Source organism: Megalobrama amblycephala, linkage group LG15 (genome assembly GCF_018812025.1).
Source record: "Megalobrama amblycephala isolate DHTTF-2021 linkage group LG15, ASM1881202v1, whole genome shotgun sequence".
NCBI classification, from domain to species: Eukaryota; Metazoa; Chordata; class Actinopteri; order Cypriniformes; family Xenocyprididae; genus Megalobrama; species Megalobrama amblycephala.
Window position 1 is genome coordinate 19,113,633 of NC_063058.1, and position 20,435 is coordinate 19,134,067.

At 35.2% G+C, this 20,435-nt stretch overlaps 2 protein-coding genes and 1 long non-coding RNA gene across 6 annotated transcripts in view; 2 read left to right on the forward strand and 1 right to left on the reverse strand.

The window, feature by feature from the left end:
• Positions 1–10,833, reverse strand: part of poc1b (POC1 centriolar protein B) — a 48,232-nt gene extending 37,399 nt beyond the window's left edge. For 2 of the 3 annotated variants that reach the window (XM_048157775.1, XM_048157776.1), the window contains exons 1-10: positions 10,343–10,833; positions 8,947–9,031; positions 8,704–8,875; positions 8,448–8,627; positions 8,258–8,365; positions 8,056–8,171; positions 7,816–7,949; positions 6,199–6,267; positions 5,964–6,116; positions 5,716–5,793 (exon numbers count right to left, since the gene is read on the reverse strand). In XM_048157775.1, the coding sequence (XP_048013732.1) occupies positions 5,716–5,793; positions 5,964–6,116; positions 6,199–6,267; positions 7,816–7,949; positions 8,056–8,171; positions 8,258–8,365; positions 8,448–8,627; positions 8,704–8,875; positions 8,947–9,031; positions 10,343–10,357 (1,110 nt within the window). In that variant the 5' untranslated portion in view covers positions 10,358–10,833. The remainder of the gene's footprint in view (positions 1–5,715; positions 5,794–5,963; positions 6,117–6,198; positions 6,268–7,815; positions 7,950–8,055; positions 8,172–8,257; positions 8,366–8,447; positions 8,628–8,703; positions 8,876–8,946; positions 9,032–10,342) is intronic. The other variant, XM_048157774.1, reaches the window with a different exon arrangement.
• On the forward strand, positions 2,902–3,463 carry LOC125246769. The gene is made up of 3 exons (XR_007179964.1): positions 2,902–2,922; positions 3,229–3,281; positions 3,392–3,463. It is a non-coding gene; the product is annotated as an uncharacterized LOC125246769 (long non-coding RNA).
• Positions 9,547–19,306, forward strand: cep41 (centrosomal protein 41). 2 transcript variants are annotated; one of them, XM_048157782.1, is made up of 12 exons: positions 9,547–9,606; positions 10,868–11,110; positions 11,542–11,605; positions 11,696–11,743; positions 12,508–12,569; positions 12,761–12,827; positions 13,839–13,989; positions 14,304–14,473; positions 14,551–14,618; positions 15,003–15,117; positions 15,351–15,566; positions 18,190–19,306. In XM_048157782.1, exons 2-12 carry the CDS (start codon positions 11,078–11,080, stop codon positions 18,318–18,320), a joined length of 1,125 nt encoding a protein of 374 aa, XP_048013739.1. In that variant the 5' UTR covers positions 9,547–9,606; positions 10,868–11,077; the 3' UTR covers positions 18,321–19,306. The 2 variants fall into 2 exon arrangements, with proteins under 2 accessions (XP_048013739.1, XP_048013737.1); XM_048157780.1 differs by having other exon boundaries at positions 9,563–9,606; positions 10,849–11,110.
• Positions 19,307–20,435: the final 1,129 nt, after the last annotated feature.

The window sequence follows — 20,435 nt, forward strand, 5'->3', positions numbered from 1 at the left end:
AAAAGCATTCATTAGTGTGCAGAAATTGAGTTGCAATGACGAGATCACTGATCGGCTACAATGTTCATCACTGCCACCATTCATGCCACAATCTAAATATAATGCCATAGATTTAAGTGTAATCCTATAATCAACACTTTTCTCAATTAGTTAGCCTTGAGAGCTGTAATAGTAAAAACATGCTAAAGGTTTTCGAGAGAGTAATAGCCATTTCATATTGCAAAGATGTCAGCCAATCACAGTAGTGGGCATTTACACTGAAGTCTCAAAGCAGACACGCTCCTTAAAACAGAGCGTTCAAACAAGAAGGCTAAAATCAGGGTAGGAAAAATACCTTTTATTTCTAAATTCGGACAATTTTTGATGTAAAAAGCATACTAACATTATAAGTGCACCCCAGGAAACATAAATTAATAATATAACGCAGCTAATGACCCCTTTAAGCAGGACAATTGATTTCAACATTAATAATAATGATAATAAATGTTTCTTGAGCACCAAATTAGCATATTAGAATGATTTCTGAAGAATCATGTGATACTAAAGACTAAAAAAAAATTGAGCTTTGCAATTCTGGAATAAATTACATTTTAAAAACATATCAAAATAGAATAGTTACCTTTCCATCAAATAAATGCAGCCTTGGGGAGCATAAGAGACTTCTTTCAACAACATTAAAAAAATTTACCGAACACAAACAACTGAATGTTAGTGTAATGGTAATTTTGTAAAGGATGGTTCATCCTGTGAAAATTTTTATATATTATATATATATATATATATATATATATATATATATATAGTACAGTCCAAAAGTTTGGAACCACTAAGATTTTTAATGTTTTTAAAAGAAGTTTCGTCTGCTCACCAAGGCTACATTTATTTAATTAAAAATGCAGTAAAAAACAGTAATATTGTGAAATATTATTACAATTTAAAATAACTGTTTTCTATTTTAATATATTTCACAAAGTAATTTATTCCTGTGATGGCAAAGCTGAATTTGCCACTTTTGATTGATTTAATGCATCCTTGCTGAATAAAAGTATTCATTTCTTTAATTTCTTTTCAAAAAAATAAAAATAAAAATTCTTACTGACCCCAAACTTTTGAACGGTAGTGTATAATGCTACAGAAGCTTTGTATTTCAGATAAATGCTGTTCTTTTGAACTTTCTATTCATCAAGGAATCCTGAAAAAAAAGTACACAACTGTTTTCAACATTGAAAATAATCATAAATGTTTATTGAGCAGCAAATCAGCATATTAGAATGATTTCTGAAGGATCATGTGACACTGAAGACTGGAGTAACGATGCTGAAAATTCAGCTTTGCATCACAGGAATAAATTACTTTGTCAAATATATTTAAATAGTACACAGTTATTTTAAATTGTAATAATATTTCACAATATTACTGTTTTTTACTGTATTTTTAATTAAATAAATGTAGCCTTGGTGAGCAGACGAAACTTCTTTTAAAAACATTAAAAATCTTAGTGGTTCCAAACTTTTGGACTGTACTGGAGTGTGTATATATATATATATATTATATATATTATATATATATATATATTTTTTTTTTTTTTTTTTTTTCCCACATCATGCTGTAGCATAATATCTGAAACAGAAGGGATTGTATAGTAGACGGACAGCACAGTGAGTGCACTGCAGGAGAGCAGCTCACGTTTGCCTTTGAGGTGTCCCTGTTACCTGCAATAGTACAGGCCCACTATTTTTAGAATCAATGTCAACGGACTGTCAGCGTATTTTAAGCTATGCCCCTCTGGGCCACCATATACCCTTGAGAAAGCTCATGGAGAAAGAGAGAAAAAGAATGTCAGGTGAGAGAGGAAAAACAGACCCTAAGCCAGATTCTGATAAGGTCCTTTCAACTCTACACTCCGTTTTGACAGGTACTTAAGATGAGGTCTGGACTGTTTAGGAACCATCTGCTTTAATGGAGGAAGTGAGATCAGCCATTAAGTTAAAGTGCCAGTGTGATTCAATGGATGGAACAGCTCTATTCTAGGATAGGGGTCAATAGCCTTTGGTGAAACTCGAAAGACGGCAGATAAAACAGATGAATGGAAAAAAGAGATGAAAGGGGTGGATGAAAAACAACATTTAATGGAGAGAAAAGAAAGGAAGAGGAGCCGACAGACACAATCGGTGAGAAACAAGATGAAATATTAAGGCGGACACACCGAGTCCTGGGTGTGCCCTACACTGAATAAGTGATGAACCAACTCGGGTTCCTGTCTTTGATGTGCGAGTGACTGTTTGTCTGCCAGAGTTCCAGTCTGAGGTCCCTAGGTCAGTGCAGGGGATTATGGGCCGGATGAAACTTTTAGACTGACCTTTTCTATTATCTGCCTTAGCTTGCGCTTTCAGGAGAATCCAAAAAAGGTGTAATAACGCTAGTGCCAATGCCGCCTGCTGTCATAACAAAAGGATATTTGCGATAACTGTGGTTGCATAACCATAACACATATTTCCACACTTCACCACCTACGTTTCTTCAATGACAAGGTGCGAGGTTTCACCGTAAAGGTAGAGTAAACAACTCTAAAAAGTACAAACAAAGCATTGAATATCTCTTCCAATGTAATCTGATTTAAATCAATGAGTACTTCCTGCTGCTGACAGCTCTTGTTTTTTCGGTTGAGGATGACAAGTCACTCTCTCTCCCTGTAAGGCTATCTTTCTCAAAGCTCTCCCGGTGGAAAGTGAACCTTCCCCTGGGCCATTCTATCTTTAGCGATTTACTTCCGTCATGTCACGTCTTGTCACCGGAGCCGGTGGCAGGCCTTCAAGCTGGTATCCACACCTCGCAGCCACCCAATCTCCTGCTCTTTACAAAACAGGAAGAGGCTCTTTGCATGCTTCCTGTCTGTCACCCCTACAAGCAACCTTCAGAAACGTAATACCAGGTGGCATGCACACATTTACAGACCCTCAAACAAGCATGTACACACTCTGTTGAATGTATAACGTGAACGACTATTTTATGATAAAAAAAAAAAAAAAAATTCATCTTCTTCATCAAAGTTTAATTTGATTAGTTTACCTGTTAACTTGAATACTAATTTGAAGATCTGAAAATTGTACCATATATATCAAGTATCAGTAATTACCTCACCATGTGATACATCAAGATTCAATATGCCATGATGTATCACAATATTGTAACAGAACTGCAACTAATTCAATCTCTCCTGCACTGTAGGATGTGATGTGAATGCTCAAATTAAACAAACACACAGATACAAGTGAGAAAAGGTATCAAAATATTATTTAATATGGTTTATTTTACTGCTTTTATTGATGTATAAGAGTTGGGAGTGGGATAGGAAAGTGACGCAACTAACCCTAACCCTAACCCTAACCAGACCCAGGAGTTCTTTGACAAGCTAATACGTGCATCAGGACTGAGATGCTGAGGAGTTCCACCAATTGAAGACCGCATCAATGCACATACACACTCTCTCAAGCTGAAAGGAATCCAGAGAGAGTCAGTCAAGAGGAAGTGATGGCAGGAAGCGTCACACAAAAAGGCGCCACGGGTCATACTTCTCTTTGCAGTCCACTTCCTCCTGTCTCTGCTCCCACGCACGCAAGGTGGGGAAGCAGAATGAGGAAACTCTGTCCTGAAGGACTGGAGGACACTCAGGGCCAGATAATGACAGGGTTTCCCTGAAAATGTGCCCTGACAGGTTGGATTTGAGAGGGCATCCTGGACTGAATCAAATTTGTTAAGTGTGAATGGTAAAAGTGAACGTGCGCTATGGCTATTTTTACTAGTCAACTTGTCATCCAGAAGATTAGTTGACTAGTCAGTGGGTTAATGTTTACCATGTGACACGCAGCTTCAGCAGCCGCCTTTTGTTTCTGGCAAGAGGTAGTTCACCCACAGTAGTCTGATTCACAAACAAATGACTCCTATGAGTCGTTTCTTTTAATGACTAGTTCAAAAAGACAAGTTTCCAGTTTAAAACAATCTGAAACACTGCCCTCTAAAATATATAGAATTCGCACAGAGAAAATAAACTAAAATACACCCAAACGACACAGAATCAATTCACACTGAAATCTAAAGCTTGTAACTGAATCTAAACTAAATATAAAGCTTGTAATCAGAATGGGAAAATTTCATTCAAATCTTTTCATTACAACTGAAAAACACCCAAATTAAACAGAATCAAAATGAACCAAAACCGGAACTGAATCTTAAGCTTGTGAATCAGAATCAAATACTAATTGGACTCGCAAAAACATTTCTTTCATACATTCATTACAAGTGAAATACACCTAAATAATACAGAATTGAATCAAACTGAACAAAAATTGAAACTGAATCTAAAACTTTTGAATGAGAAACGAAACAGAATGCAAATTTCATATCTTTTCATTACATCTGATAAAGCACTCAAATGAAACAGAAACAAAATGAACTGAAATCAGAACTGAATCTAAAGCTTGTGAATCAGAATCGAACCCGGATGGAACTTGCAAAAACCTGAATGTGCTAGGCCTAAGTAGACACAAAATAACACTGGGACGTATTACATATAGAACAAGTGCGATCACATGATCAACAACATGTTAACAACACATGTCCAGTGAGTCTAGTGGCATTACTAATCGACTAGTCAACGAGTGTGCAGACGTCCAAGCTGGACACTTGTTTTCTCTATGCAGTACAGTGTGTACAGACAAAGGGAACAAATGGTAGAGAGGAAGAGACAGCGAGAGCGAGCGCTAAAGTCACAGTGTGGAGGAGTCTATTATTAGTCTATGGCTCCAGCAGCAAAGTGAGGTCACATCAGAGCCCAGCTTTAGGCACGTGTGTGCTCGGTGTGTTTTTGCTTTCACGCTTGAGCTACTCTACACAGCCAGAATCAGAGCACTCAAAAAAAAAGAGAGAGAGAATGAGAGGGGGAGAAAAAGGGCCAGAGAAAGAGACTTCCTGTAAACACGCGAGGCACCCACAGTCTGTTGTGTGCCGTCTCGCAGCATTTCCTCAATCCGCTTGTAAAGCAGAAAGCCCAGCATTTTGCACGGAAGCATTCCCATAATTCGGATAAGAACAAGGCACGCAGTAAATAAGAACGGTTTGGAAAGCTGCCAGCCACACAAACAAACAATGTTGGGCTGAATATAATAAACAGCCCAAAAAATATATATTTTTTGGAAAACCTGCCACATTAATAGTCATCATGTGCCTCATTAACTATAATTATACAGCGAGGTCCAAAAATTTGCCACAAGCGAAAGTGCTTATAATTCTATTTTTTTTTTTATTGAAATATATAATTAAATATCTAATTTTCATTACAAATTATAGTATCAGAATAGCAATCTGTTTGAAAATTTAAAATGAAAAATTCATATAAATTTCATAATTACATTTAATTATTTAATTTTTCATGACAGAATGCCAGATTTTCAATGTGGTCTCAGATTTTTACACCCCACTGTAATACTTACGAGAGAACAGAAGTGTGTTGAGTAGACAAAACCATAATAATGTGGAAAAAACTGATAAATATTGATGAGAACTGATCATTTAAAAATTAAAACATGAGTGACAGCAAAAGTGTGAACTGCTGTGACAGCACACTTTTCTATGAGGGCTCAACATTAGCTAGCCTATATTGCCCCCTAGTGGCTGGAGTGAAACAGTTCTGATTTCATGAATAAGTTCAGATCTTACCGCTGTGGAGAAAAGAACACGTCCCACTTCAACCACCTGAGGGTCACCAGACTGAGTATCAGCCACAATGGGGTTAATCTAAGGAAACGAAAGAATTGACGTCAGTGAGAGATAATAACAAACCCGAATGCAGGGTGTGTCGGTACATCACAGAACTAACATATTGACTGCAGTGTATTGAATTGATCTATATTGTTGACGCTGTGAAACACGTGTATTGTGGTAGCACTGCAGTTGTGGGCATTAACCTCTACTGTGCCATTCTGAGCAAAGTGTCGGTGAGGCAATCGAGGGTAAATGTCCATCAGGTGTGGAGGGGGATCTGGAGTGACTCGCTTGCTATGCCTGCTCAACAGCTCTCTGTAGTTCAGTGAATCAAAGTTGGTCTTCCACATCAGAACCTGAAACCCAGATGATCAAGGGCATGAGTGACATCAGCCCAACAGTAATTGGATAGTAAAACAAGCATTATGTCACAATTACCTGAGAGTCAGCACCTCCTGAAGCAAACAGATCTCCGTCTCGAGAAAACGTCACAGCCAACACTGGACCCTGAGAGCAGAGGGAAAAAAAGACACTTTATGGCTTTTCTTCTAAGGGTGGGCTATTTAACGCAGGACTAAATTAATGTAACAAAAAAAATAAAAATTACCATACTGTAAAAGTACTCCATATGACTTGTTTGACTTGTGAATTGCACTATTTTCAGTTCATATTCAGTATATTGACTATATTCAGTTCAGAAACTTTATTATGTGCAAAACTGTCTTCGGCTTCACCATAGACAGTACGGACAGTAACCTCAAAAAGCAAAACATAATAGACCAAATATTACCTGTTAAATAATAAAGCATTTTCAAAAAGCAGAATATTTTGGAAATTAACTTTAAAAAGTTAATATTTATTATTGGATTTGAAGCCAAAATTCTATGTAAAACTTATGTTAAAATTAGCGCTGTCAAATCTATTAACAGTATCACATGTTTGTGTTTATATATATATATATATATATATATATATATATATATATATATATATATATATATATATATATATATATATATATATATATATACACTACCAGTTAAAAGTTTGGAAACATTACTATTTTTAATGTTTTTGAATGAAGTCTCTTATGCTCATTAAGGCTGCATTTATTTCATAATAATATTGTGAAATATTAGTACAATTTAAAATTATGGTTTTCTATTTTAATATACTTTAAAATGTAATTTATTTCTGTGATGCAAAGCTGAATTTTCAGCATCATTACTCCAGTCTTCAGTGTCACATGATCCTTCAGAAATCATTGTAATATGCTGATTTATTATCAGTGTTGGAAACAGTTGTGCTGCTTAATATTATTTTATAACCTGTGATACATTTTCAGGATTCTTTGATGAATAAAAAGTTAAAAATATCAGCATTTATTTAAAATAGAAATCTTTTGTATCAATATACACTACCGTTCAAAAGTTTGGGATCAGTAATTTTTTTTCTTTGTTTTTTTTTTTTAAAGAAATTAATACTTTTATTCACCACGGATGTGTTAAATTGATAAAAAGTGACAGTAAAGATTTATACTGTTAGAAAAGATTTATATTTTGAATAAATGCTGTTTTTTTTAACCTTTTATTTATCAATTAAGCCTGAAAAAAAGTATCACAGGTTCCAAAAAAATATTAAGCAACACAACTGTTTTCAACATTGATAAAAACTGAGTATCAAATCAGCATATTAGAATGATTTCTGAAGGATCATGTGACTCTGAAGACTGGAGTAATGATGCTGAAAATTCAGCTTTACATCACAGAAATAAATTATATTTTAAAGTATATTAAAATAGAAAACCATAATTTTAAATTGTAATAATATTTCACAATATTGTTTTTTCTGTATTTATTATGAAATAAATGCAGCCTTAATGAGCATAAGAGACTTCATTCAAAAACATGAAAAATAGTAATTTTCCAAACTTTTGACTGGTAGTGTATTATATATATATATATAGAACTTTTTTTTTTGAATTGTCATTTTTGGATGAATTTCCAATTGCTCCAGCTAGAATTCAGGTTCGACACTATTAGAAGAGGGTGACACCTTGTGGCCGTGAAGGGTGTAGATGAGCCTCCCCTCCAGCAGGTCCAAGATCTTCATTGTATTGTCACTCGAACCACTGATCAGATAGTTTCCGGATGGATGGAAGGAAAAGCAGTTGACCCCTGCACTATGAACTGCAAGACCAAGTTAAAAGCTTGAAAACAAAACCAGTCCTTGTGACTCTTATTAAAAAGATATTAACTTTTATGATGTTAAACCATCTCAGTTTTTATTAACTACCTTTGTAATGTTGTATCAACTTGTTTGTACGAATATCCCAGATTTTTAATGTGTTGTCTGCTCCTGATGATGCAATGCACGTGCCACTGGAATTGAAGTCCACAAATGTCGCTGACCTAAACAGACAGTTTAAAATATCAGGTCCAATACACATACTGTATCCACAAAAATATTCAGAAAGGAACAACGCTCCAATTCTCACCCGCCGTAGTCTGTGAAAATGTTTATGCACTGACGTGCAGATGTATCCCAGAGGCGAACCGTCCTGTCATCGCCACAGGAAGCAACGAGACGACCATCTGGTGAAAACCTGACAGGGACAGATCAAGTGACAGTGAGAGAAATCCCACTTTATGTGACAAAACCGGAAGGTTACACACGCAGTCTCATACCTCGCACAGCGCACCCAGTTGGTGTGTCGGTTGAGAGAATAAAGGAATTTCTTGCGTTCGACACCCCACACTTTCACAGACTTGTCATCTGAAGCCGTGACCAGCCTTTGGCCATCGCTGGAGAAATGAACGCTTCGAACGCTCGCTGTGTGAGCTTTGAACACAGTCGACTCACCCTTTCTGTAACACACATAGACAATAATGCGTCAAGATACAAATAATACATTAAAACTCGAAAGGGGGCATCTGTACTCACATGCTGGGCGTCCAAAGTCGAACTGTCTGATCTCTGGATGAAGATGCCACCAAAGATCCGCTTGGAGAAAAATTAACACCTGTAATGACATCTGTGTGACCCACAAACCTAAACGCCCTTGCTTTAGGAGCGAGGTTCCAGATCATAAGATTCTTGTCACAGGATCCAGTAGCTGCAAGAAATGTTGCAAGTGGTTATGTTGGGATGTTCTCTGACTGAAAATAGAAGATAAATATGACATACCCAGCTGTTTATTATTGGGGCTGAAGTCAGCGCAGGAAACAACATCTTTGTGGCCTTTAAAATGTCTCTCAAGGGTGGGATCCTCCTGAAAAAAGATATAGAAAAATAAGGTGTAAAATGCAGTGGACTTCACTGAAATTTTTTTATTTTTTGTATTTGGGTCGATGACGTGACAGGTAATTTTTTTTGTCCAAAGGCCGTAATAATAATAATAATAATAATAAACAAAGATATGACATCCAAAGTATGTAAGGTAGTATAACTAGATCTCTTTTATTGAATCCAAAAGGTTTTAATTATATTTTGCTACATATAAAGTTATTTTAAAGATTTAAGTGTCAAAAGGTCATTCATTTAACCGTCCAAAGGCCAATACAGCCATTTCATTTGTATTTAAAATATCTTAAAATGTAATAAATGTATATATTTTTTATTCTGGCATGATTTTATAACATCATATATCAACACGGTATTAAAATTATGTGTAGAAGTCGTTGCTTTGTCATGAGAAAGAATGTCCGGAAAAATTAATTTCATTGATGTCATTCGGAGTAACCAATATAAAGGGACCATTTTGGATCAAGTCATGCGGTCAATATCATGTGACAGGATGTGACATCATTCAGGCACCTGCAAAGGACCACATGGTCATGAAGCAAAGTAACTAACTCTCTCTTAACTATTTGAAAAATTCATGTTTTCACTTAATCATACGCATGTCCCGAAACATCAGGTCATTCGGTACAACCGCTATAAAACATGGAAAATGTTGTATTATTTTAAAAACTTGTACTAAATATAAAATGTTTGATTGTCTTTTTGTTAGCTAGCTAGATATCAGTCTGTTAACACTGTTTGAAAATATCATCATTCGGTATAACCAAAAGTGTCATTTGGTAAAACTGAAATTTTGTTTAAACCAGACTTTTGTGTTGACAAATTTTGACAAAAGCAGTGTTAATTGATTATAAAAACCACATAATCTCATTGTTAACACTTAATAAAACTTTAAAATTAATTATATCCCCATTATGTTTTTTTTTTACACTTTTAAAACCCTTATTCGTTAATAACCTATTTCTTTTTCAAAGTTTAAGTACAACTGATGTTTTTAACATAACAATTTGAGTGAATGTTCATGTACTCGTATATCAAATTGATATAAATTATAAATACATGGTTACGGTGGTACCATGTCTAAAATTATGCTAGTTCCATTGTACCTTAGTGATAGCTAATTTTATTGTTTTGTTTTGTCAATTTCGTCAAATATAACCAATATAAGTATCTCCACATACAAACATAAACACGAAACTTTCCAGCACAGTTACACAAGAGCTAACTAAATAAAATGTCTACATTCGCACTTTAAAATGTTTCTGCTAAGTAGCCTTACCATTACAGAAGCCATTATTCTGGAAAACGTCGAGAAAATGTTTGAATTTGGTGCAGTTTGTTCTTTGTTTTAGAAGTAAACAAGTGAAACTCCTTCATGTTGAAGCACTTCCCATCCGTCAAACAAGCCGCGTTTTACCCAGACCAAACAAATCAAGCTCCGAATCATCGAGTCAGCGTGGCTAGATGAGCAATACGGCGAATAATTAACTAAAAATCTCTAATGATGATTTACATGTATGTGTCGCTATTAAGATGCTCATTTACACAGATAAACGTTTCCATCAATGCAGTCAAAGGAAACAGCTAATGTAACCAATCCTCCTAATGCAACAGAAGGCGTGTTCGGATTAAATCTAAAATTTGCAAGCTTGTCTTGCAAAGATTAGATTGTCTGTAGAGTTGCAAATCCCAGCCAAATATTATAAACAACTGTCTTCAGGGAAAAAAAACTGGAATTTCTGGTAAAATACATAGATCTGCAAAAGCATTTAATAAATTCTGCAGCCTCTGTCTGTCACTGCAGAGTTGAAACAGCATTGGAAATAACGCCGTTGCTTAGCAACAACCCCAAACGGTAAAGTAGTAGAACTCAACATTGAGGTTAAAAGAACACCGTCACTGATTGGATAATCAATTCGACGGACCAATCAGTGAAGACGTTGCTCAAAGAGGCAACGCTTTGAGTTTTGATTTTGGAAGCTAACGTTAGCCGCCGAAGCTCAGCTACTAGAAGATGTCGGTCAAGCGGGCGATTGGCGATTCAGAGGTCAGTGTTTTTATGTTTTTTCAAAGTGTCATTTGCAAAGCATTTTGTGGTTATATTTTGAAAGCGAGCTCAGGGAATGTTTTCATGGGAAGCTGGGGTTTTAAAGGGAATATGACACCGGCGTTGCCATCACCTACATAACTTACCTGTCTGACCATCAACACCAGTTCACCGTTCATTTCTACCAGTGATAATCAATAAATAAACATTTTATGTGAACTAATGGATGTTATGTCTTTTATATGCGCTGTAAACTCAATGTTTGTTTCATAGACATCATTTTCTCAGAATGTGTTGTGCCACTGCCACAACGATTTAACCAACGATTACATTGATCCCAAAAGCAAGCTTTATTTTATGACAGCCATAATAGTTACATAATGCATGTAGCTATAGTATGTTTTCTTGAAATGGATGCCTATTTTTCCTAGTTTTTAAAGAAGAGGATTCCACAGAACCCCAAATATCTACATGTAAAAACAAGACTTGATACAGGTATCCACTATTTGTGAAATCTGTGGCTAAAATTTTGAATGTTCATTGCATATGTAACTAAATATGTGATGACTAACCCTTCATTTCTAGGCTACAGCCTGACAAAATACATGGAGAGACTAGAGGAGACCAGGAAAAGTAAGTTCAGAATATAATAAATCCATATATTATATTGAAGAAATATTTTTGATACCTCACAATGTCATTTACTTCAGAAGGGTAACTCTAACAAATTCAAGCACATCAGTGTTCAAACAAAACTAGTGTGTATTTACATTCAAAAATATAAAAAGTGCAGAATCGCACAATAATGCATCTTGTGTGAACAACTCATTAATTAGCTATTTTGTCTCCAAATGCACTTGTCCTACTTGTATTTACTCACTTGATAAGGAGAGAAAGACTGCTTTGTCCATATTGGTCATCTTGTTACGGGTTCCCTCTGATTTCTCAAGGATAAGCAATTCTTGTTCCTTCTTTTGGATACATGAGCAAAGGATGGTGATTGTACTGTAGATTACAGTAATTCCTCTGTCAAGACTGTCTGTAGTGAAACCGAGATGCATAACCTCATCCAGTGGTGTCACTTGGCGTCTTACTGTGGGTTTGGTGGCGAGGCTGGACTCTGGAGTTCTTGCCAAAGATATAAAGAGATGTTGGCAGAGCTTGTCTCAGTTTGTAGCAGCAATTGGCCTGTTAAAGTCAAGTTTAGAGAGTTTAATTGGTATCAAAATGGAGTTTGATATTTTGGGTGTGAATTTAAATGATGTGTCTTTAAATGAAGATGAAGTGAGAAATGGTAACGCTCAGGATCCAGGTAAAACGCTTCAAAATTGTTGCTTGAAAAACAGTGTTTTTGCATAATTTAAAATGCATATGTTTATTATATATATTTTTCCCAGACTACAGATATAAGAAGGACGAGCTATTTAAAAGACTGAAAGTGACTACATTTGCACAGCTGGTAAGTAAAGAATAAATTACATAAAGCATATGGTTTACTTTTAGTTGTAGTACAGTAAAAATTACTGTTTTTTTTAGAAATATTATTACAATTTAAAATTACTTTTTTAATTTTAATATAATTTAAAATGTAATTTATTCCTGTGATGCAAGGCAGATATATATTTTTTTATTTTATTTTATTTTTTTCAGGTACTCCAAGTTGCTTCAGTGTCAGATCAGAATGACAACATTAAAGATGAAATGCCAGGATTAGACGGTAGTTTCATTTCTCTCTTTTATGTTACTCTTCTTTATTCTCAATAGTAGTTTTTGCTAACAATTATTATTAGTGCTGATATTTATCGAGAATTATTTGAGCAAACCCCTATCCCGAAGTGTTAAACTTAGCAACCGTCCATAACACCCTAGCAACCGCATAGCAACATATTAAAAACAACTCAGGACACTTTAGTACAGAGCCCCTTAGGGGGCATGTTGATGGAAAACATGAGATGGGAAGAAAAAAATGATATTGCAATGCTTTTGCATTCACCCGAGAAACATTGTGATCGATAGTTTCTCTTGCATGAGCTCACAAAACTGCAGATGGAAATAATTTGAGATGGGAAATAAACTAAATTTGAATGCGTTTTTTGAGCAAATGCATATATAATTTTGCAAGCAAACACAACATTTCAACAACAGGGAACGCAAAAGTAATGCACGCCAATGCAAAGTTCCTTGTGGGGACGCAAAATTTGTGTAAACAAATGCAAAGTTATTTGGGGAATGCAAAAGTAGTGCACGTAAATGCAAAGTTCTTTGGGGGGGACGCAAAATTTGTGCAAGCGAACGCAAAGTTCCTTGGGGAACACAAAATTTGTACTCATAAACGCAAAGTTCCATGGGGGAATGCAACATTTTTTGCAAGCGGACGCAAAGTTCCTTGGGAAAATGCACAAATTTTGCGTTTCCTCGATGAAACATTGCAAGTTAATGCAAAATTCCTTGAGGAACGCAAAGTTTCAAAAATATTTGCAGAGTTTCTTGGGGAAACAAAATACTTTTGTGAGAGAACTCAAAGTTGCACGAGCAAATGTGAAGTTTCTTAGGGAGCGCAAAAGTTTTGTGAGCTTTGCAAAGCAGTATTTCCTTACTATCTCATATTGTTTCCCTTAGTGACACCGTATATTAGTAACCACATAGCAACGCCCTGACAACTGTTTTCATTCAATTCGTTTAATTATTGTTATTTTTTTTTAATATATATATATATATATGGTTTCAGATGATGTTTCAATATTCTCGGCGTCACCGGGGCTCGACCGTCTCTCCGATCAGACTAATTGCTCCCCAGAGCCGACACTTCTCAACCCACAGAGTATCAACAATGACGAATCCGGTGACAATGGGTTTTCTTCTAGATCTACACTCCAAAGGTAATCACTTTTGTGTTTGTAACGCACATAAAAGTATCTCCTTAATTCACCTGGCCACATCAGAATATCATTTTATGCATCTAACTGATCCCCCCTCTAACATTTCCTCTATTGTACACCAACAAGAGCTCTCATTGGCCAGGCTGCTTTCTCATGGCCCCAAGCTCCACTGAGTCTGTTTGGGGACAGTCGGTGCAATCGGACTCCGTCCTCAGAGACCCTGTTGGGGGGAACAATGAGATGTAGCCTGTAACACTGAGCACCCCTGACTGTCCTCACTCGATGTAATTGAGAATCTCTGGGCTCATTCATAGTGTCATCAGTGGCGTGGGAGAAATGGATCTGGACAAGAATGGACAGAAGACCATCCGACTGTCTCCAGTGTCTACCTCCAACATCACAGAGTGCCCTTTTCCTGACTGCCCGTATCTGTTGCTGGATGTGCGGGACAGAGAGCAGTATGACCAGTGCCATATTATAAGTGGTAGGAAACTTACCTGGAAAACAGACAGTATTTTGCTCTAAGCATGGAATACATTCATATAATCTTTTTTCTCACAGCATATAGTTACCCCATTGCGACCTTATCGAGGACAATGAACCCATACACGAAAGAAGTCCTTGATTATGTATCCTTTTATTCCTGATATGTAAAAATGATTTTGTATTTATTGTACATGTATGACGTTATGTATTTATTGTACATGTATAAAATGCACTGTAATATTTTATTATTCTTTCATTCATTCATCAAAACTGTTGGATGTCCAAGTATAAAATGCGCTATAATATATAATACTAATAAGGGGGTCCTATGAATGAAGGATTTTATTTCATACATGAACAATAAATAAATCATATAAAAAATATGAATTGTGCATTCATTCATAGAACCCCAAGGTTCCACTGAAAAAGGTCACACTGTTTTTGTGTGATCAATTATTTCTGTAATTTCAAGTTTTTTTTTGTACTCGTGCCCGTTCCTAGTTTTAAAATCTTTAACAGTTACACAGAAAAATACATCGGGAAAGATCATAATTTTGTATGATGAAGATGAGAGGATAGCAAGTCAGGCGGCCACCACCATGTGCGAGAGAGGCTTCGAGAATCTCTTCATGTTGTCAGGGGGTGAGTCATCCTGACGACGACTTCCAGGCAGACAGGAGACTGATAACAAACTTCAAAGACTTCCATGAAATTTTTTTACATTACTTCTCATAGTAGGCAAAATAAGTAGTTCCTTTTGAAATGAATATTATTTTTATACATAGATCATTGGGGTCTCAAGCATCTCCAAACATAAAAAGAACACATGTGGGTTCATCCTGTCAGAATCAGGCATCTTTTCCTGTCTCAACCAGGTTTAAAAGTGGTTGCTCAGAAGTTCCCTGAGGGAATGACAACAGGCTCCATTCCCATCTCCTGTCTGCCGTCACCCCCGGGACCTGGAGGTCGTAAGCGATCGGTGCCACAGCAGACGTCACAGGCAGCGGAAAAAAAGTGGCGGTTCACCTCGGAGGACCTTAACAAAATCCAGCATTACCTAGAGGAGGTGTTCATACCCAGCGAGCCCAGCAGTGAGTCATCCATTTCAAAAATGAAGTAAACATTTTCACTGTATTAAAGGGTTAGTTCACTCAAAAATGGAAATTCTGTCATTAATTACTCACTCTCATGTCGTTCCAAACACATAAGACCTTCGTTTAACTTGGGAACACAAATTAAGATATTTTTGATGAAATCTGAGAGCTTTCTGTCCCTCAATAGACCCCAATGCAATTACCACTTTCAAGGCCCAGAAAGGTAGTAAAGACATTGTTAAAATAGTCCATGTGACTACAGTGATTCAATCTTAATGTTATGAAGCGACGAGAATACTTTTTGTGTGCAAAAAACACCCAAAATAATGACTTTTTTCAACACTTTCTTCTCTTCCGTGTCAGTCTGACACAGCTTTAAAAACCTATATTACTACTACTGAAGAGACATGATGAGCAGATTTATTTTCGGCCTTCATTCACATATAAACGCTGATCAGCGAACATGAACAGAGCTCTCAAATTTGTTTAACAGAAGCTCAAGCGTGCTTGACCGTCAGAGTTTTGGGTGAATAGACTTTCAATAGAGGGACAGAAATCTCTCAGATCTCATTTAAAATATCTTTACTTTATAGTTTATTTGTCCCTGTTAAGGGAAAATTGTCTTGGGCGATACAGGTAAACCTGCACAACAAAACGCCCACATCAATAACATAATCACACAGTCATGTCCTTTGAATTAGAATTCAACATACTTGTAGCCAAAGGAACAAAAGAATTCCGGTTGTATCTAAACCTTGCAGTACGGAACTGTCGACCAGATGAAAGTAATTCAAATTCAGGATAAAGCACATGAGATGGGTCCAGAGTCATTTTCCTTGCCTGTTTAAAAGCAATTTTGTTGAATATGGACTGAAGATTGAGGTAAACTCCCAGACCAACCACTTTCATTGCCATATGCACCAGCCGATTCATCTGTGATCTAAGGGTAACTGTCAAATTACCAAACCAGGCGGCTATACCATACATTAGGATGGATTCATTATAGGCTTGATAATACAGCAACATGACACTCTGCGTGACACCAAAAAGTCTGAGCCTCCGTAAAAAGTAATTTTTTTTTGTTGCACCTTTCGACACAGATTATCCACATGCACTTCCCATGAAAGTTTATTAGCAATAAGCAAACCTAAATATTTGTATGAAAAATCTTCAGTTGTGTTTGGGAGATGAACAAAAGGAATGACATGAGGGCGAGTAATTGATGAATTAATTCATTTGAGTAATTAATTCATTTTTGGGTGAACTATTCTTTCAGGCTATCCACAATAATGATATATTTACCAGTAGATGGCAACAATGGCAAACCTCCAAATACAATTACAGCCATCTCAATATGATTTTTAGGAAAATGCTTTATTTTATTCTGTGAGCCACATTTTCATATACATATATATATATATATATATATATATATATATATATATGTATATGTGTGTATATATATATATATATATATATATATATATGTATATGTGTGTATATATATATATATATATATATATATATATATATATATATGTATATGTATATATATATATATATATATATATATATATATGTATATATATATATGTGTGTATAATAAATATATATATATATATATATATATATATATATATATATATATATATATATATATATATATATATATATATATATATGTGTGTGTGTGTATAATATAAAATTATACACACCTTTAGTCATTACTTAAATATATATATTGTTGTGAAATAAAAAAATCAAGTTCTGAAATGCTGTTAGATTTTTTTACTTGTAATTGTTATTATATTGAGCTTGGATGACACACAAATTATTCCTATTGATTCGATATACTATCATGACTTGTCATAGTTTAACATTTTCAGTTAATCAAAAATGCATTTAATTTTAAGTTCTGTTAATGTAAAATACAATCTGATGACGTGTAAACGTGTTTCATTGTTTTGAGTTGTATGAACACTTCTTTTAATTTCGACGAAGTTAAGTTAAGTGAAACTGGGTTGGGATTTATATTTCCCATCATGCTTTGCCCATGGCACTTGAAAGGGAGAGTAAATGCTAAAATTAAGTGTTATATAATGTTTTTTGCACAAGATTAATGGTAAGGGAGATTCAGCAGTAATTAGTGTTTTGTTATGCTAATTTAGAAGAGTTTCTGTTAATGTGGGTTTTTGGAGATTTTGGAGTTTTTTACCATCATGGTGACAAGCGGTGCTTGGTAAGTTCATGTTACAAATGCGTTTTATTGTGTCCAAAAAGTGTTTTCACCTTACTTAAAACATTATGTTGGATCAACTTAAATAGTTGCATTCATGTTGACAATTATTAAGTTCATGTTACTTAGAAATGTGTTTTCATTTTGGCAAAAAAACGTCTTCACCTTACTTAAAACATTAACTCAAAATAACAACTCAACAATAACAAAATATTGCTTTGAATTAATGTAATTCTCCCAGTTGGCTTAAGTTAAAAATTCTAGTGGAAAACATTAACATTTTGTTGTTGTTGTTGAACAACCAATGTTTTATTTTTTAGAGAGTGTGTGTGTATATATATATATATATGTAATTTTGCTATCATTTCCCCCCCCACATTTTAGGTCGCCTCAGCAGCAGAATGTCCACCAGCAGCGCTCGTTCCAAAGCGTCTACAGCTCGGAGCAGTCGACAGGGCTCATCCATTGTAGGATCAGAGAGCGCTCGTTCACGGAGCAGTCGACCTTGGAAATAACCTTCAGTTTCACTCGCACCATTGTCATCTTCACTTCAGTGCAAATAAAGCCTTTATATTTTACTTTTGCAGGATTCCTGTGAACATCTGTGATGGACACTCTAAACTACTGGCCACATGCACATGGTTTAATTCTCAGAAGTACACTGGAAGAAACTGAACATTTTTGGTCCTGGTACTACACACAAATGGCACTGTTTTACGATTTCAGTTAATACACATATCTACGCACTGTAGACTTTAAATCCAAACTACATGTTTAAAATCTAATCTAATTTTTACTATAATGATGGTATAGGATGTCTAGGGTTTGACATCTAGCTATTTTAATGCACATGTTGGGTTCTTCTATATGTTACGCAAGAAAGCAGGTCTTAGTGGAAGGACTCCACCTCTTGGTGGTCATTTTATTTGCTTTAGTTGTGCTTTAACATGATGTGTTCATTGAGCATGCTGGTTTAGCTACTGTAAGTTTACTTGCTCAGTTGAGACAGTATGTACAGTATTTTAGATGTGCTAGATGTTTTTTATGCCTTAAAGCCAGAGCTTGTCTGTTTGTTCAATGCATTTATTTAAATTATGCTTTCTGAACCATGTGCGGAAAGATTTTCCTTCATAATCTGCATCTACTCAACTGTGATTTGAATATTATGAAGTGCAGATGTGAGTGCTGGCTTTAATGAAGTTGATGTTGCTGTGTGAAACTTTGCTTTGTCTGTTGCAGAGCGTGATGAAGGAAATTAAAGTGCATTTATTGGAGTCAGTGTTGGTGGAATGTGTACATGGAGAGGTAGAAAGAGCTTTGACTGGTTTGTTTGGCCTTTGTTGTCCATGTTTCTGTGCTGATTGACTGAAATCAGTTATTCTTTTCTTTCTAAACATTGTTTTATTGACCAATGGATAATTTAATGTAGTCTATATAATGAAAACTACCTGGTTTGTTCTTTTGTAATGAAAGTGTGAATAAAGATCAATTTTATATTGTAGACCTAAGTGCTGCCTACATGACTTTCAAGGATAGGCTATTCATGTATGTTCAGAAATGGCATGATCTAATGAGCTGAGCTGTTTACTTTGACAATTAGCTTTTTAGTCATTATTCAAACATTATTTTTTATTACTAGTATTACTCCCTGTAATACTCAATTATTGATTAAGTAATCTAATATTTCATAATGTGAAAATGACATCAGATTGAGGACTTGAGTATTAATATAACTGTAATGTTGCAGTGTGTGTCTTGTTGCTAAGCCGTATATTTTGTACATTGTAACATACTATTTTTCAGTTGTGGTATTCAGTGGTCTAAGATTTCATAATATCATCCTTGGCTTGCAACACTGTATATCAGACCTCTTGTAACTAACCGGCGCTACTATGGCAAGCCGTTTTGACTTTTAATTATTCCCAGGATTTGAATCAAGAATATAATTTTCACCAGTTAAAATGATAATTATTGATATCAGGAATGGATTTTTTTACTAGTAACAATGGCTATTTTTGAAATCAGGAATTACAGTGTAGTAAAAATATCACAAGCTGCCAATTTTAAATTCCAATTTCACAGAAAGACAAGTCTTACTAGTAAAAATCATAATTTTGATATCAATGATTATGTGATTACTAGTGCAAATTCCTATTCTTGATATCAACAATTGCTACTGAAAGTTTCATTTTTGATATCAATAATTTGGTTGTCACTACTCTGTTCTGCACGAATCACACAAATTACATATTTTGGCTTCAAAATGGCAACCAATTCACCAAAAGGCGATTACTTTGTGATTTGTGTGATTCATGCAGAACCAAGTAGTTCTTGTGGTTGGATTGTGAAACTTTTTTATTTATTTTTTTTAAACTAGTAAAAAAATTATGAAACTGCCATTTCAACTAGTAAGAAATCATTGGTATAATTGAATTTGAATGGCAGCTTATTGTGATATTTAGTGAAAATGCAGTTTCGCATATCAAGAATAATAGTTTTTATTTGTTAAAATTTAATATTTGATACCAAGAATTTGATTTCTGCAAGTGATGTCATTGTTGACATCAAGAATTCACGTTTTTACTAGTGAAAATGTAATTCCCTAGTATTTCTTAATGTTCGTTGTCGTC

Coding starts and splice junctions, on each gene's coding strand:
- cep41 (XM_048157782.1), top strand. CDS start 11,078: ATGTCGGTCAAGCGGGCGATTGGCGATTCAGAG. Junction 11,744..12,507: donor ACTAGAGGAGACCAGGAAAA/GTAAGTTCAGAA, acceptor TATTTTTCCCAG/ACTACAGATATAAGAAGGAC. Junction 15,118..15,350: donor TCTCTTCATGTTGTCAGGGG/GTGAGTCATCCT, acceptor TGTCTCAACCAG/GTTTAAAAGTGGTTGCTCAG.